A 17,403-nucleotide genomic window follows, 5' to 3' on the forward strand; every position below is an offset into this window, starting at 1 on the left:
CCGAGGTGTCCCCAGGGTGTCCCCAGGGTGTCCCCAAGGCCAGGGGGGTCCCGCCCGCTGCCCCACGGCCACGCCGGGCCCGTCCCTCGCGTCGCTTTAAGGCCGCCCTCAGCGGGGAGGTGGCGCCGGGCCGGGCTCCCTGAACCCCCCCGGGCCGAGCTCCCTGAAACCCCCGGGCCGGGCTCCCTGAAACCCCCCGGGCCGAGCTCCCTGAAACCCCCCGGGCCGGGCTCCCTGAAACCCCCGGGCCGGGCTCCCTGAACCCCCCCGGGCCGAGCTCCCTGAAACCCCCCGGGCCGGGCTCCCTGAAACCCCCCGGGCCGGGCTCCCTGAACCCCCGGGCCGCCCCGGCCCCACCGGGCCCCGCGGCCGCAGGAACGGGAAACGCCGGGGCGGGAGCGCCGGGGAGGCCGCGGTGAGACCGGGAACGGGATCGGGAACTGGGACTGGGATCGGGAATGGGGAGTGGGATCGGGAACGGGGAGGGGAGGCAGCGGTGAGGGGCTGGGGAGAAGGAGGGGGGGGGGGGGCGTCCCGGGGGTCCCTCCGGCCTGGGCCGAGCGCGGAGGAGCTGCGGGAGCGGGGGTTTGGAGTGTGGGAAGCGCGGGGAATAGGGATGGGAACGGCGAGGGGATCCCAGGAATTGGGATAGGGATGGAAAGGGCAAGGGGACCCCAGGAACAGGGAGGGAAGGGAGATCCCAGGAATAGCGAGGGAGAGGGGACCCCAGGAATAGGGAGGGAAAGGGGACCCCAGAAATAGGGATAGGGATGGAAAGGGCAAGGGGACCCCAGGAATAGGGATAGGGATGGAAAGGGCAAGGGGACCCCAGGAATAGCGAGGGAAAGGGGACCTCAGGAATAGGGATGAGGAGGGCAAGGGGACCCCAGGAACAGGGATGAGGAGGGGGAGGGGACCCCAGGAACAGGGAGGGAAAGGGGACCCCAGGAATAGCGAGGGAAGGGAGATCCCAGGAATAGGAATGGAAAGGGGACCCCAGGAATAGGGATAGGGATGGAAAGGGCAAGGGGACCCCAGGAACAGGAAGGGAAAGGGGACCCCAGGAATAGGGATGAGAAGGGCAAGGGGGCCCCAAGAATAGCGAGGGAAGGGAGATCCCAGGAATAAGGATGAGGAGAATAAGAGGGACCCCAGGAATAGGATGGGAATGGCGAGAGGGTCCCCAAGAACAGGGAGGGATGGGGAACCCCAGGAACAGGGATAGGGACAGAAGGGGGGATCGCAGGAACAGGGATGAGGAGAATAAGGGGGACCCCAAACCCTACTGCAGTTTGGGGGTCACAAGCGCTCGGGCTCTGTCCCACATGTCCCTGTTTTTCCCCCTCTTCCCAACCCATCCTGTGCCGGGAAGGTGAAGGAGCAGTCGGAGGTGTCGAGAAGCCCCCCTTGGAGCACGGGACCCCCCGGAATTGAGTGGAAAAAGGGGGAAAGCAGGGAAAAGGCAGCAGAGGAGCTGGCGGCCACTGGGGACACGGGGGACAGCGGGGTCCCCTCGGCGTGTCCCCAGCAGGATCGGGACGTGGCACTCCCGGAATGCGGGGACGGTGAGTCTGGGAATGCTGGGGGACCAACCGGATCTGGGATCCTCCTGGAAACCGGGATCTGGCTGGGTCTCACGTGGAATATCCTGAGCTGGAAGGGACCCACCGGGATCATCCAGCCCGGGACACCCCAAAATCCCCGCCACGGGTGATCCCGACCTTCCTGGATTGCAGGTGGAGCCGAGACCCTGCGGAATTCCTCTGCTGCTTCCATGGATTCCCAGAGCAGCAGCGAGCCCCCGGCTCTGGATGGTGAGTGTGGCACAGAGGGAGAAATCCCCAGGATCTCTCATCCCCAAAAAAAAAACTGGGAAAGAGCCTCAAACTGCTGCCATAACGTGGCAAATCCCATTCCCAATCCCAAACCTTGGTGCTGACTCCTCCTGCCAGCCCTGAGAGGTCGCTGCAGCTCCACGCTGGAATTGGAGATGGGAATCTCATTTTCCCTGGATTTTTCCCAGTTAAACTGTGGATCAGAGGCTGGAAAGACTTTGGGATTCCCGAGTGGAGCCCATCAAGGATGGGAAATACGAGGATGAGCCTGGATTATGGGGATTTATGGCGTTAATGCCACATTCCTGCTGGAATTCTGATGGATCTGGTCCCTCCTGGGCTGGTTCCTCTCCCTGCTCAGTTTCCAGGTTTATTTTAGGATGGGAATAATCCCTGGTTTTGTAGGAGTTGGGTTTTGGACAAGGAACAGCTCTGGGTAAGGGCTGAGCTCTGTCCTGTGCACAGAAAATAAATACAGGGGAAAAAACCAAAATCAATAGGGAATAAATAGAAAATAAACCCCAAAATAATTGGGAATAACTCCAAATTTAATAGAGAATAAACCTGAAATTAATAGAGAATAAATAAATATAAAATAACCCCAAAATTAATAGAGAATAAACCCGAAATTAATACAGATTAACCCCCAAATTAATAGAGAATAAACCCAAAATTAATAGAGAATAAACCCAAAATTAGTAGAGAATAAACCCAAAATTAATAGATAATAGAGAATAAAACCTGAAATTAATAGAGAGTAAACCCAAAATTAAGAGAATAAACCCAAAATAAGTAGAGAATAAATAAATAGAGAATAAACCCGAAATTAATAGAGAATAAACCCTGAAATTAATAAACCCCAGATTAATAGAGAATAAACAGAGAATAAACCCTGACATTTACAGAGAATAAACCCGAAATTTATAGAGAATAAATCCCAAATTAATAGAGAATAAGCAGAGAATAAACCCCAAATTAATAGAGAATAAACCCTGAAATTTATAAAGAATAAACCCCAAAATAATAGAGAATAAACCTTGAAATTTATAAAGAATAAACCCCAAATTAATAGAGAATAAACCCCAAATTTATAGAGAATAAACCCTGAAATTTATAAAGAATAAACCCCAAATTAATAGAGAATAAACCTTTAAATTTATAAAGAATAAATCCCAAATTAATAGACTAAACAGAGAATAAACCCCAAATTTGTCGAGAATAAACCCCAAATTAATAGAGAATAAACAGAGAATAAACCCCAAATTAATAGAGAATAAACCCCAAATTTATAAAGAAAAAACCCCAAATTAATAGAGAATAAACCCTGACATTTATAAAGAATAAACCCCAAATTAATAGAGAATAAACCCCAAATTTATAAAGAATAAACCCCAAATTAATAGAGAATAAACCCTGACATTTATAAAGAACAGCCCCCAAAATCAACAGCGAAAACCCCCAAACTTAAGAGAATAAACCTGCAATAAATAAAGGCTAAACACCTAAACCCAGAAGAAACCCCAAAGGAGCAGGACAGGACCCCAAAGGAGTGGGAAACGACCCCAAAGGAGCAGGAAATGACCCCAAACGAGCAGGTCAGGACCCCAAACGAGCAGGAAATGACCCCAAAGGAGCAGGACAGGACCCCAAACGAGCAGGAAACGACCCCAAAGGAGCAGGAAATTACCCCAAAGGAGCAGGAAACGACCCCAAACGAGCAGGACAGGACCCCAAGGGAGCAGGACAGGACCCCAAAGGAGCAGGAAACGACCCCAAAGGAGCAGGACAGGATCCCAGAGGAGCAGGACAGGATCCCAGAGGAGCAGGACAGGACCCCAAAGGAGCAGGACAGGATCCCAGAGGAGCAGGACAGGACCCCAGAGGAGCAGGACAGGATCCCAGAGGAGCAGGACAGGACCCCAAAGGAGCAGGAATCCCAAACCCACGCTGTGAATAAAGCCATCACCTCCTCCTGGCAGCTTTCCCCCTGAAGCACTCCAACACCCTGACCAACAGACAGCGAGGCAACGAGGTCTCCGCGCTGCCGGCCACGCTGGACAGTGAGTGCCCCCCGTGTCCCCACGGGGCTGCAGGGGACAAGGGGGCAGCAGGGGAGGGGCTGCGCCCACCCTGAGCTTTGGGGGTGCCCCCCAACCCCCCCAAATTTGCAGGGAATTGGGTTTTTTTTCCCTGATGGATTCCGTCTCTCCCAGCGCTGTCCATCCACCAGCTCGCTGCCCAAGGGGAGCTCATCCAGCTGAAGGAGCACCTGAGGAAAGGTTGGTGTCTCTTTGGCCCTGCCAGGACCTTTCTGGTGACCTCAAAGGCTCAGCTTGGTTTTTATTCAGCTGTAAAACCACTGGAATTTCGGGGTTTGTTTGGTTTGTTGGGGTTTTTTTTTGGAGGTTTTTCCAATTTTGGAGATCGGAAAAAGCCTCCAAAAAATCACGAATTCCAACCATCTGATGGAGGTGGTTTTGCAGCCCTTACTGGTTTTACTGGGAGCACAGCGGGGTTCACCCTGGCTGTTTTCACCTCCCCCAGGTGAGAATTTGGTGAACAAACCTGACGAGAGAGGCTTCACCCCCCTGATCTGGGCCGCAGCTTTCGGGGAGATCGAGACCGTCCGGCACCTCCTGGAATGGGTGAGGCTGTGGGACACTTCCCATCTGCAGCTCCAGGAGCTTCCAAAGTGTCCAGCAGCATCCTGGGATCTCCCTTTTCCATCCTGGGACCTCCCTCTGTCATCCTGGGATCTCCCTCTGTCATCCTGGGATCTCCCTCTGTCATCCATCTGTTTTTAATCCCGGGATCTCCCTTTTTCATCTTGGGATCTCCCTTTTCCATCCTGGGATCTCCCTTTTCCATCCTGGGATCTCCCTCTGTCATCCTGGGATCTCCCTTTTCCATCCTGGGATCTCCCTCTGTCATCTGTCTTTCATCCTGGGATCTGTCTTTCATCCTGGGATCTCCCTCTTTTATTCTGGGATTTCTCTTTCAAATCCTGGCTCTCCCTCTGTCTTTAATCCTGGGATCTCCCTTTATTATCCTGACATCTGTCTTTCATCCTGGGAATCTCCCTCTTTTTTTCCCTGGAATCTCCCTAATTTTCCCTGGAATCTCCCTCTTTTTTCCCCTGGGATCTCCCTCTTTTTTCCCTGGGATCTCCCTCATTTTCCCTGGGATCTCCCTCTTTTTTCCCTGGGATCTCCCTCATTTTCCCTGGGATTTCCCTCTTTTTCCCTGGGATCTCCCTCTTTTTTCCCTGGGATTTCCCTCTTTTTTCCCTGGGATTTCCCTCTTTTTTCCCTGAGATCTCCCTCTGTCTTTAATCCTGGGATCTCCCTCTTCAATCCCAGACGATGCTGCTCCCTCCCTGTGGCACTTGTGGTGTTGGGGAGCGGGGATCAGCTCCTCCAGCATTCCAGAGGGAGCTCATTCCCACTTCCCACGTGTATCCAAGGGTTGGGAGGCACTCCCAGCTCAAACCCAGCAGGAAAACTGCAAAGCACGACCGGAGACCCCAAAATAAACGGGGGCAGATCCATAAAGGAATTCATGAAATCCAGGAGGGGTCAGTGGCTGGCAGGGCTGGGAGAACAGGGAGATCTTTTATGGAAAGCAGTGAAAAAATAAAAGGGATTCAGCCGGGGGAAAAAGGGATGAGGAACAGGATCCGTCAGCACTGGAAAGGAGGTTCTGAAGCCTCACCTGAGATATGGGATGAGGATTAAAATATTCCTAGGAAGGATTTTACTCCGGAGAGGGAACTGGGAATGCAGGGGCCGTGTCAGCCCGTGGGAAGGGAAGGTGGCTGCGGGCGATGTCACCTCGCTGTCCCCACCCTGCTGTCCCCACCCTGCTGTCCCCACCCCTGCTGTCCCCAGGGCGCCGATCCCCACGCGCTGGCCAAGGAGCGGGAGAGCGCCCTGGCCCTGGCCAGCATGGGCGGCTACACCGACATCGTCACCATGCTGCTGGACAGGGACGTGGACATCAACACCTACGACTGGGTGAGTGCCACCAGCACGGCCAGGGGACACCGGGGACACGGGGAGAAACCTCCCCAGTGCCACCAGCACGGCCAGGGGACATCAGGGACACGGGGAGAAACCTCCCCAGTGCCACCAGCATGGCCAGGGGACACCAGGAGAAACCTCCCCAGTGCCACCAGCACGGCCAGGGGACAGTGGGGACACCGGGAGAAACCTCCCCAGTGCCACCAGCATGGCCAGGGGACACCGGGGACACCGGGAGAAACCTCCCCAGTGCCACCAGCACGGCCAGGGGACACCGGGGACACCGGGAGAAACCTCCCCAGTGCCACCAGCATGGCCAGGGGACAGTGGGGACACCGGGAGAAACCTCCCCAGTGCCACCAGCATGGCCAGGGGACATCAGGAGAAACCTCCCAGTGCCACCAGCACGGCCAGGGGACACCGGGAGAAACCTCCCCAGTGCCACCAGCATGGCCAGGGGACACCGGGAGAAACCTCCCCAGTGCCACCAGCACAGCCAGAGGACATCAGGAGAAACCTCCCCAGTGCCACCAGCACGGCCAGGGGACACCGGGGACACCGGGAGAAACCTCCCCAGTGCCACCAGCACGGCCAGGGGACATCAGGGACACTGGGAGAAACGTCCCCAGTGCCACCAGCACGGCCAGGGGACATCAGGGACACCGGGAGAAACGTCCCCAGTGCCACCAGCACGGCCAGGGGACATCAGGGACACGGGGAGAAACCTCCCCAGTGCCACCAGCACGGCCAGGGGACACCGGGAGAAACCTCCCCAGTGCCACCAGCATGGCCAGGGGACATCAGCCCGGAGTTGGGAGAGGCTGGAAGGAGGTCTCAGTGGGACCCAGTCTAGAACTGGGAGAGACTGGAAGGGGATCCCAGTGAATCCTGGCCTGGAACTGGGTGAGGGTGGAAGGGGAATCCCAGTGAGTCCCAGATTGGAGCTGGCAGAGGGTGAAAAGGGGTCCCAGTGAGTCCCAGAAGGGCTGGGAAGGGGATCCCATTGAGATCCAGACTGGAGCTGGGAGAGAGGCTGGAAGGGGGATCCCAGCCCGGAACTGGGAGAGGGTGCAAGGGAGATCCCAGCGGGTCAGGAACCTCCCGAGGGAGAACAGGGAGAGGCAGGAGTTGTGTGAGCTCGGGAATGACTTTTCCCTCCCCTTCCCCACCCCACAGAACGGGGGCACCCCCCTGCTCTACGCCGTGCGCGGGAACCACGTCAAGTGCGTGGAGACCCTCCTGGGTAAGGCAACACCTGCTCCTGGTGCTTCCAGCTCCTGGAATTGCTGCTTCCCTGCCTTGGGAAGAGAGCCTGGCTGCCTCGGGGCAGCTTTTGGGGTGGCTTTTCCCTGGGCAGCCCCTCCCTTTCCTGACCCGCAGCTCGCGGCGCTGACCTGACGGAGGAGGCGGATTCGGGATACACCCCCATGGACCTGGCGGTGGCCTTGGGACACAAGAAAGGCAAGTGTCCCCTTCCTGGGGAGCTTCCAGGGAATTCCCAGCTCCCAGCCCTGCTCGGGGCTTCCTTGGACCTCCCAACACCACAGCTGTGCCAGGCAGAGGCTTCAGTCCGGGGAAATCGCAGGCTCTGCTTCCCAACTGGAGCTGGGATAAGGCTGGGACTGGGGAGGTGGGGACAGGCTCCTGGAAAACAGGGATTTTCCCTCAGAAAATGGGGATATTCCCTCAGAAAACAGAGGCTTTCCCTCAGAAAATGGAATTTTCCCTTGGAGAACAGGGGCTTTCCCTCCGAAAACAGATTCTCCCTCAGAAAACAGTGACCAGATCCTTCCCAGAGCAGCTTCCCTGGATTCCCCCTCCCTCCCTCCCTCAGTCCAACAGGTGATCGAGAACCACATCCTGAAGCTGTTCCAGAACAAGAAGAAGAAGAAGTGAGGCGGCTCCAGCTCTTCCCAGGATCACCACGGCCTCATCCCAGCCTGGAGCAGGCCCTGGCACGACGCTCCAGGCACGGAGGAATCCGGGAATTTCTGCCCTCCATGGATCCAGGCCTCTCCCAGAGCTGGCATGGCCGCAGTGCCTCAAATCCAGGGACTCTCATTCCTCAGGGCAGCAGCGCTCCAGCCCCGCCTGGGCTCAGCTGCTCCGTGTTTTCCATTGGAAGGAAACCCTAATTGGAATTAAACTCGGAAGCAGCCCCGTCTGCTGCCTCAGCCCATCCCAGCTCCCGTCCCAATCCCAGTTTTTGGGCAGAATTCCCCCCTCAGCATCCTGGAATTGCTCCATTCGGAACGGGAAGCTCCCATAAAGCTGCAGGAGGAAAAATCCTGGCAGCTGGGAATGTGTCACTGCTCAGGGGTGGCCACCAAGGTGACAGCACAAGGAGGGGACGCTTCTCCTCTGCCCTGAAGCCAAACCCCCGGAGGGCTCATTCCCAGAGAGCCAATTCCAAAGGAGCAGCCGGGAAAGAGCAGGAATATCTTTAATTGATCCCATTGCACCCCTGTGTCCCACCACAGCCTCCTGTGTCCTTCACCAGCGTCACCCCAGGGGACAGGGATCCCTCTCAGGGGGGTCCGCAGAGCCCCCAAAATGGGCACAGCCCCTCAGTGTCCCCCCCTAGAGCCTCTCCCCCAGCACCCCCAGGTGATAAACCACGATCCTCCCGAAGAAATCCGTGCTGCTCCCAAAGGTGATCCTCAGCTTATCCAGCACCGTCTCCTCCACCTGGAATCTGTGCCGCTCCCAGTGAAGGAACAACGCAGGGATTGGGATGCCAGACCTGCCCTGAGGGGTGGGAGGGGGGGGTCACACCCCCAGCTCTGCTGAGCAGCTCCCACAGCAGCAAAATTCCAAAATAAAAAATCACCCCAAATGCCAGCCCCCCATCATCATCCTGGGAAAGGATATTTGCAGGGCGTGGCTGTCCTGGGGGTACAGCTCGGATATTTTCACCAGTTCCTCACCAGTCCTGCAGCCTGGGGAGGGCGAGGGCGAGCCTCAGGTGCTGCAGGAGCCTCCAAAAATCTTCCCTGGCTCCCAGCAGCACCCAGAGCACCCCAGCTCCTCTTTATTCCCCTCCAGGAGCCTCCAAAAGTCTTCCCTGGCTTCCAGAGCACCCCAGCTCCTCTTTATTCCCCTCCAGGGGCTGTCCCAAAATTTTCCCTGGCTCCCAGCAGCACCCAGAGCACCCCAGCTCCTTCTTATTCCCCTCCAAGGGCTGTCCCAAAATCTTCCCCGGCTCCCAGCAGCACCCAGAGCACCCCAGCTCCTCTTTATTCCCCTCCAGGGGCTGTCCCAAAATCTTCCCTGGCTCCCAGCAGCACCCAGAGCACCCCAGCTCCTTCTTATTCCCCTCCAGGGGCTGTCCCAAAATCTTTCCCGATTCCCAGCAGCACCCAGAGCATCCCAGCTCCTTCTTATTCCCCCATGGAGCTGCTCCAGGTGTTCCCAAACCCCTCCTGGGTTTTGGGAATTGCTGATGAACCCTTCTGAGCCTCCCTCTCGCAGCTGCAGGGTGCAGGTGTGGGTAAACTGAGGCAGGGCCCCCCCCAATCCTCACCTTCCAGCGTGCACAGCCGGCTGGAAAATCCCCCCTGGAACTGGATGTGGAGCTGCGAGACCTTGACGGGCTGGGGGAAATCCAGGGTGACCCACTGGGACGTGCCCTGGGTGGGGACAGCAGTGTCACAGGGGGCACGGAGTGGGGAGGGGGGGCTCGCAGCTCCCTGTCCCCGCACCTGGTCCGAGTTCCAGCAGGTCTCCTCGCTGCCATCGAACAGGTGCTGCTTCCCAAACTGCTTCACGTCCCGGTTCAGCACGGAGCTCACCCTGCGGGGGACACGTGCCACCAGCCCCGGGGGGACATCAGAGCCTGGCAGGGCCAGGGGACAGCGGGGCACGGGCGCCTGGAGGGGCCGGGACTCACCGCGTGGCCGTGCGGGCACAGACCAGGGGCTCCGCGGGCATCGCTGCCTGCGGAGAGAGCGCTCAGGGAGGGGCAGGAACGGGGACACCCAAAACAGCGCTGGGGACACCCAAAACAGCGCTGGGGACACCCCAAACAGCGCTGGGGACACCCCAAACAGCGCTGGGGACACCCAAAACAGCGCTGGGGACACCCGGAACAGCGCTGGGTACACCTGGGCAGGAACGGAGACACCCAAAACAGCCCTGGGGACACCTGGGCAGGAATGGGGACACCTGGACAGCCCTGGGGACACCCGAAACAGCGCTGGGGACACCTGGGCAGGAATGGGGACACTTGGGCAGCCCTGGGGACACCCAAAACAGCGCTGGGGACACCTGGGCAGGAATGGGGACACTTGGGCAGCCCTGGGGACACCCAAAACAGCCCTGGGGACACCCAAAACAGCGCTGGGTACACCTGGGCAGGAATGGGGACACCTGGACAGCCCTGGGGACACCCGAAACAGCGCTAGGGACACCCAAAACAGCGCTGGGTACACCTGGGCAGGAACGGGGACACCCAAAACAGCCCTGGGTACACCTGGGCAGGAATGGAGACCCTTGGATCGTACTGGGGACCCCCGAGCAGCACTGGGGACCCCTGGGCAGGAATGGGGACACCCAAAAGAGCACCAGGGACCCTCGGACAGTATTGGGGACACCTGGGTAGGAATGGAGACCCTTGGATCGTACTGGGGACCCCCCGAGCAGCACCGGGGACCCCCGGCCAGCAATGGGGTTCCCCGAGAAGCGCTGGGGACACCCGGACACCCCTGGGGACACCCGGACAGCACCGGCTCCCCCCGGGGGCTGCTCCCCGGTCCCCTCCCCGTCCCACCGCGGTCCCTCCGGGCCGCCCCGCACTCACCGCCCGCCGCAGGAAGAGGCGGGGCCCTCGCCCCGCTCCCGGTGTCCGGTACCGCCCCCGGCTCCGCGGGGACGCCGGCACGGGAGCTCCGTGTCCCCCCCGCGCCACCCGGGACCCCTCCGTGCCCCCCACCCCCGGCCCAGCCCCGCCGCCCCCCTCCCACCGTGTTCGCCGCCCTGCAAAAGCCTCGCCCCAGCTCCCGGCCCCCGCTCCCGACCCCCGCTCCCGGTCCCCGCTCCCGGTCCCCGCGTGTCCTTGGGAAGGGGGGGATCCCCCTCTCTGCCGGTGCTGGGGGGACCCGCGCGGGGGGCGCGGGGACCCTCCCGGAGCAGCTCTGCAGGTGGCACTGGCGGAGCGGGGCTGGGACCGGCGAGAGGGAGGAGGAGAGGGAGAGGGAGTGCGGGGTGGGAGGGATTCCTGAATCCCTGAATTCCTGCATCCCTGAATCCCTGCACATCCCTGAAGCCCCGAATCTCGGCATCCCTGCATCTCTGAAACCCTGCACATCCCTGAATCCCTGAAACCCTGAATTCCTGAATCTCAGCATCCCTGAAACCCTGCACATCCCTGAATCCCTGAAACCCTGGTTATCCCAGAATCCCTGCAACACTGAATTCCCGCATCCCTGAATCACTGGAATCCTGCACATCCCTGCAGCCCTGAATCCCTGCATATCCCTGCAGCCCTGAATCCCAGAACCCTGCATATCCCTGCATCCCTAAAATCCTGTATAAACCTGCATCCCTGCACATCCCTGCAGCCCTGCATATACCTGCATCCTTACATATCCCTGAATCTCCCTGAATCCCTGCTCATCCCTGCACCCCTGATTTCCTGCAAATCCCTACACATCCCTGCAAATCCCTGCAAATCCCTGCATCCCTGAATCCCTGCAGATCCCAGGATCCTTACACGGCCCAGCAATGCTGCACCTCCCTGCATCCCTGTTAATCCCTGCATCCCTGCTCATCCCTGCTCATGCCTTCACCTCCCTGCATCCCTGCTCATCCCTGCATCCCTGCTCATCCCTGCATCCCTGCATCCTTTATCATCCCTACATCCCCACTCATTCCTGCTCATCCCTGCATCCCTGCTCATCCCTGCACCTCCTTGCACCTCATCCCTGCATCCTTTATCATCCCTTCATCCCCACTCATCCCTGCTCATCCCAGCACCCCTTCCCACCCCAGCATCGCTGCTCATCCCAGCCCCCGGCTCCGCAGCCCCGCAGAGCTCCCGGTGCCGGGTGAGTCACGGCGGCCGCGCCGAGGCCGCCTCAGCTCAGTCACCGGCAAAAATAAACCCGGCGAGAGCTGCGAAGCCGCCGCCCCCTCCCCGTCCCCATCCCCGTCCCCGTCCCCGCCCCGGGGCTCGGCCCCGGCTGGGGACACACATGTCACACATGTCACACGCGTGTGAGCACACACCCGCGGGGACACGCGACACACGCGTGACCGGCTCTGCCTTCCTCCTCCTTCTCCTCTTCCTTCTCTCCCTCCCTCCTCTCCTTCCCCCGTCGAGTTTCGCCTGAGAAATTGGGTCAAAAACCGCAGGAGCCTCATTTGCCCCTGGGCTAATTGCTCGTCTGGGGACAGAGCTGCCACTTCTGCCACCGCCGTGCGCGTCACCTCCCGCACGCGCCTGCGGGCACGGTCCCCGCTCATCATCCCAGTGACCCCCGACCCCTCCAGCCCTGGAGAGCCGGGAGGATCCCAGTGACCCCCGACCCCTCCAGCCCTGGAAAGCCGGGAGGATCCCAGTGACCCCCGACCCCTCCAGCCCTGGAGAGCCGGGAGGATCCCAGTGACCCCCGACCCCTCCATCCCTGGAGAGCCGGGAGGATCCCAGTGACCCCCGACCTCTCCAGCCCTGGAGAGCCGGGAGGATCCCAGTGACCCCCGACTCCTCCAGCCCTGGAGAGCCGGGAGGATCCCAGTGACCCCCGACCTCTCCAGCCCTGGAGAGCCGGGAAGCAGCGCCTCAGCCCCGGAACCTTCGGCCTCGGTACCTTCCTCGCTGTCGAGGAACGCGGCGCTGCCGCCGCCGGGGCCGGGCCGTGCCAGGAGCGGCTCTGGCTGCGGCTCCCGGCTGCCGTCCAGCCCGGCGCTCCGCCGCGCCCCGGGGAGGCCTTTCCATCGGATCCAGGAGCTGACGGCGAGGCTGGTGCCAAAGCCAGCGCGGGCACGGCTCCAGACCCCCCGCTCGCACCGGGGCCCGCGATGCAGGAAGCGAGCGCCCGGTGCCTTTTGTGCGGCGGGTGGCGGCGTGTGGGCTCTGCCGAGCATCCCCGGCCGGCGCTTCCAAAGAAAGAGCGGGTGTTGTGCCCTTCACCATTAATTACTTGTGCCGATTGATTTCCACTTCCGCGTAAAGCCCCGGGGATCGCCGGGGGATGCGGAATTCAGCGCGCAGCGGCACAGGGCTCTGCCTGTTCTCCGCGCCTTTATTATTTATCAAAATCCCCCCAAGCGCCCGGGACGGGGGTGCCGCGGGGCTTTGGGAAGGGTTTGGCACAGCCAGATGTGGTTTGTAATTCACGCTAAGTGAGGATGTGGTGGCATCTCGGCGCTGGGAAGGAGCAGGGCAGGGTGGCCGTGAGTAAATAGGGATGGGTAAATGATATAATTGTCATTAATTTATTATAACGCTGCTTTTAAGCCACAAGCCGGCCTGTAGTCCCCAGGGCTGAGGGCACCGGGCTTTGCCGCGGTGTCCCCAACAGTGTCACCACACCGTGAGTGCCTGACACGTGTCCCAGCGGTGTGAGCAGGTGTGAGGGTGCCATGTGCCGTTAATGAGCTTGGCTTTGCGGACGGGAGATGCTGCTCGGTGTCCCCGCACGGGACAATTAGCACCTTGGCTAATGAGCCAGCGCGGCGTCCTGCCGGCCCCGCTGCTGATTATTGCCGGAGTCAGAGCGGGGCTGGGCGCGCCCGGTGTCCCCGGTGTCGCCTGCTCCCCCAAAATCACCCACAGGGGTGAGCTGGTGGCATCGCCACCGCGGGCATCGCCAAGGAGGCACCCGTGTCCCCTCCCGTGTCCCCTCCCCCGTCCCCTCCCGTGTCCCCGCCCGTCTCCCGTGTCCCAGGTGCGGGGTGGCCGCTGCCCGAGGGCGAAGGAGCGGGTCCGGCTGCCGGGAGGGGGAAGGGAAGGAGGCAGTTGCCATGGAAACCGCAAATAAAATCAATGCACGCTGCCGGTGGGTTCGGAGGGAAGTTGGGCCTGGCCAGGGCAGCATCGCCCATCCCTGGGGGGACCCGGTAGCCCCCGGGCCGGCCCCGTCTGTGCCCTCCCTGCCGTGCCCAGCTCGCGGCGGGATGAGGGCACAGGGGCAGCACCGAAGTGGTGCCATCGTTCTGCGCCCCCCCGTCCCCTCCCCATCCCTGGCTGAGCTGTCCTGCCCAACTCCAGCTCGGCAGCTCCGCCAGGACAGGCAGAGCCGCCGGTTCTCCGCAGCCACGGATCCTCCTGTCCGTCCGTCCTCCCGTCCGTCCGTCCGTCCGCCTGTCCCCGTGCCAGTGCCCCGAGCGCTGGCCCCAGCTGCGGTGGCAGAGGCCTCGCTAATGAGCTGCAGTCCTGATGAATGTGGCAGCTCTCCTGGAACGGGCTTCATTCGCCGCCGGCGGACCTGAGCGGAATAACAAGCGGCTCCGTGGGGCGCGGGACGGGGTCCCCCCGAGCACCCCGCGGCCGTGCGGGGACACCGGGCCGCGCTCCCGGGGAGCTGCGGGACCCCTCGCTGCCCACGGAGGCTCCGGGGCACCCCGGTGCCCCTCGGCACCCCGGTCACGGTGCCACCACACCGAACTGGAGCAGCTCGGGAGGCTCCCGGCCCCGCCACCCGCCCAAATGGGCTCTGTCCTGTGGGGGACGGGGGTGGCCACCACAGAACCAAACCCCAGCGCTGTCCCCACGCCGCGGGCTGGCCGTGTCACCCCTCTATTGTCACGGCAGCAAGACCTGGCTGAGACCTACCAAACTCATGTCACCAGGCTCCTGGCCCCTCCGCTGTCCCCTGGGGTGGCTGGGGACAAACCAGGGCGGTGCTGGAGCAGCGGGGACCCCCCCAGCCGCACGCCGGAGCCGCAGCGGTGTCCCCGCGGGCGGTGCCGCGTCCCTGCCCCTCGCAGCGGGAGCCCCTCGGCGTTGTCACCGCACCCCAACCGCCCGCGGCCGCTCGCCGTGTCCCTGTCACAACAAAGGAAAACATCTCTGGATGGAAACTGGGGGAGGGTCGTCACGGCAACACTGCTGCAGGATTTCACCAGAATCCCGGCGTTCGGGCTCAAAAAGACGCGCAGTCCCCGCTCCCCCGCGCGGAGGCCGCCGCGGATCCTGCCGGGGCTGGGGCCCGGCGAGTGGGACCGAGGGATGGAGTCACCCCAACCACGCTGGCCCGGGGCCACCCGGTGGGGCCGCGGCCGTGGGGACACGGTGACAGCAGGTTCTGCCTCGTGGGAGCAGCTCGGGGCTCCCCAGGCGATGCCGCTGGATGTGGGGCTGGGGGTGTGGCGGGGACCCCACCCGGGGCGAGGATGGGGACATTGGGACACGGCTCCGGGCCAGCGCTGGCGCTGCCACCCGAGTGAGGCTCGGCCTTGGCAGGATGTTGGGCTCAGAGGGCGATGAGACCCAGTGAAGTCACCTCCCAGCTGGAGGGAGGGCACTGGGACGCCAAACTGGTGCCAGTGGAGGAGCTGGTTCCCAGCGCGTCCCTGGGCACGGAGCAGCTGCCGGAGAGGGGGGAGAGGTGTCCGTGGCACCCCCGTCCCCGAGCCGCGCTGGCGGGTGGCTGCTGTGACATTCATCGCCACTTGAGAGCTCCGCTCAGTCGCTGCCAGCACCCTCCGTGCCACACAAAAGGCCGGGGACACATCCACGCCGGGGCTCGGTGGCCCCTGGGAGGTGGCCCGGGGTCCCGCCTTTGAGTCCCCGGGGCTCCTTCGAGGGTCGGGGTCAGGCTGGGAGCAGCTGTGGGGGAGATTTTTGGGATGTGGGAGCTGGGAGCTGCTGGGGACACCCGACATTCCCACTGGGAAGCAGGCATGAACCCTTCTGATCCCTGATCCATGCACGCTGCGGGATTTCCAGGTGAAATTTAGGGAGATGAAGAGCAGGAGGAAGGATGTGGGCAGCGGGGGAAGGACCCAGCTGTGGTGGGGGGCAGCGGGGACATCCAGAGGGTGCCCAGGTGAGGATTTTGAGGTCGGCCCCATCCCATGGACCACTCCTGGACCATCCTCTCCGAGCAGGAGCAGCACCCTCCTTCCAAAACCCCCCAAAAACCACCCCGGGCCAGCAGGACGGGAGATCTGCAGGGCGGCTGGATCCGCCGAGAGCGGGAAGAAGCCGGGATATCAAATCCCCTGGGACCCTGTCCCTAAAGGCAAACCCCACGGGGACAGTGACCCCTGTCCCTGTCCCCCACGCTTGGGCACCTCCATGGGGCCGGGCCCGCCAGCTGCAGCCACATAAAGAAGGGGAACAGAGGAGCTCTGTGCGCCGGCAACGCCGGGATTGTGCCGGAGCAGGGGGGGCTCACAAAAGGCAGGAAACGCCACGAAAAGTCTGGCACAATGGAGTCGGAAATGAGAACTTTGCTCTCGGGTTTCCACGGATCCATCCTATGGGCGAAATAGGGAGGGGGGATCTCTCCTTTTGGTGCCAAGCCGTGGGAGACAGGCTGGCATTCTTCAGTCACCGGCGGGAAGGTGACACCCCCCCTTCCCCCCCCAAAAAAGCCCCCAATAGCTCAGTGATGGTTTTCTTCCCCCGTTTTGGGGGTCGTTCATGGTAGCGCGGCTCTTTGGAGAGTCTTACCCGGTTTTGGGGGGTTGTTGGGGCTTTTTGAAGTCTTTATCCATCCACAGCATCCTCCGGCCCCCCTGCACCCCATTCCGGCCCCTTATAGGGTGTGGAGGGGCTGGAGGGGGTTGCTGGCTGGGCCCTGTACGGCTTAGAGAGAATTTTGGGGTGTGGAGGGGCTGGGAGACGCTCCCCTCGTTGGAAACACCCCCAAAAAAATCCTGCTGGGTCCCCCCCCTCTCTTCCTGCCTCCATTACCCCCCCACATCCTCGTAGGGACCCCACCCCCATAACAGCCCCCCCTATTCCAGGGACCCCCCCAATCTCTCCCCGAGCCCTCTTAGAGACCCCCCCCCCTCATTACAGAGACCCCCCAGCCCCTTCCACGCCGAGTGGGGTTCAAGAGGCGGCTCCGCTGGATGAGGAGGGGGCGGCCCCGGTTTTGGGGGGGTTGGGGGGGGTTGGCCCGGGTTTGGGGGGGCGGCGCATGCGCGGCCGCCCCTCGCCCTGCGCCGGGCAGCGCGGAGCGGGCGCGGGTTCTCCGCCGCTGCGGGCAGGTGCGGGCGGGCGGCACCGGCGGCACCGGCGGGGGGGGGGGGGGCCGCGCCCGCCGCCAGCCGCGATTGGCCCGGCCCGGCCCGGCTCGGCCCCCTCCGGGGGGGGCTCGGCCCGCTGCCCCCCTCTCCGAGCCCCGCTTTTAAGCCCCCGGTGCCGGCGGGGGTGCTCGGCTCTACCGGCGGCGATGAGTCCCGGCGCGCCCTGAGCACGGACCAGGTACGTGTGGTACCGGCACCGGCACCGGCACCGCCCCCACTGCGGGGACGGCCGTGGGGATGGGGACACCGGCACCGGCAGCGCTACGGCAGGAGCGGGACGGATCCGCGCTGGGGGCTCGGTGGGTGCGGGGCCCGGTGGCGGGGATGGGGGACGGTGACAGCGACACCGA

The 17,403-nt window shown here is 61.9% G+C and overlaps 2 protein-coding genes across 2 annotated transcripts; one reads left to right on the plus strand and one right to left on the minus strand.

Annotated features, from left to right (window-relative positions):
• Positions 1 to 238: 238 nt before the first annotated feature.
• Positions 239 to 7,846, plus strand: RFXANK (regulatory factor X associated ankyrin containing protein; the record flags this gene model as incomplete). Its single annotated transcript, XM_068996813.1, has 10 exons — positions 239 to 415; positions 1,373 to 1,565; positions 1,737 to 1,814; positions 3,815 to 3,895; positions 4,049 to 4,114; positions 4,380 to 4,480; positions 5,723 to 5,848; positions 7,031 to 7,097; positions 7,235 to 7,315; positions 7,689 to 7,846. Coding segments are annotated over 10 exons (1,032 nt in total), but the record flags the coding sequence as incomplete, so codon positions are not given.
• Positions 7,847 to 8,279: 433 nt separating this feature from the next.
• NR2C2AP (nuclear receptor 2C2 associated protein) lies at positions 8,280 to 10,577 on the minus strand. The gene is made up of 5 exons (XM_068996921.1): positions 9,744 to 10,577; positions 9,556 to 9,646; positions 9,378 to 9,483; positions 8,725 to 8,793; positions 8,280 to 8,550 (listed from the first exon to the last, which is right to left on the minus strand). The coding sequence occupies exons 1-5, from the start codon at positions 9,782 to 9,784 to the stop codon at positions 8,435 to 8,437; spliced, it is 423 nt and encodes a 140-aa protein (XP_068853022.1). The 5' UTR covers positions 9,785 to 10,577; the 3' UTR covers positions 8,280 to 8,434.
• Positions 10,578 to 17,403: the final 6,826 nt, after the last annotated feature.

The sequence above is a fragment of the Aphelocoma coerulescens genome, chromosome 28 (assembly GCF_041296385.1).
Source record: "Aphelocoma coerulescens isolate FSJ_1873_10779 chromosome 28, UR_Acoe_1.0, whole genome shotgun sequence".
Classification (NCBI taxonomy): Eukaryota; Metazoa; Chordata; class Aves; order Passeriformes; family Corvidae; genus Aphelocoma; species Aphelocoma coerulescens.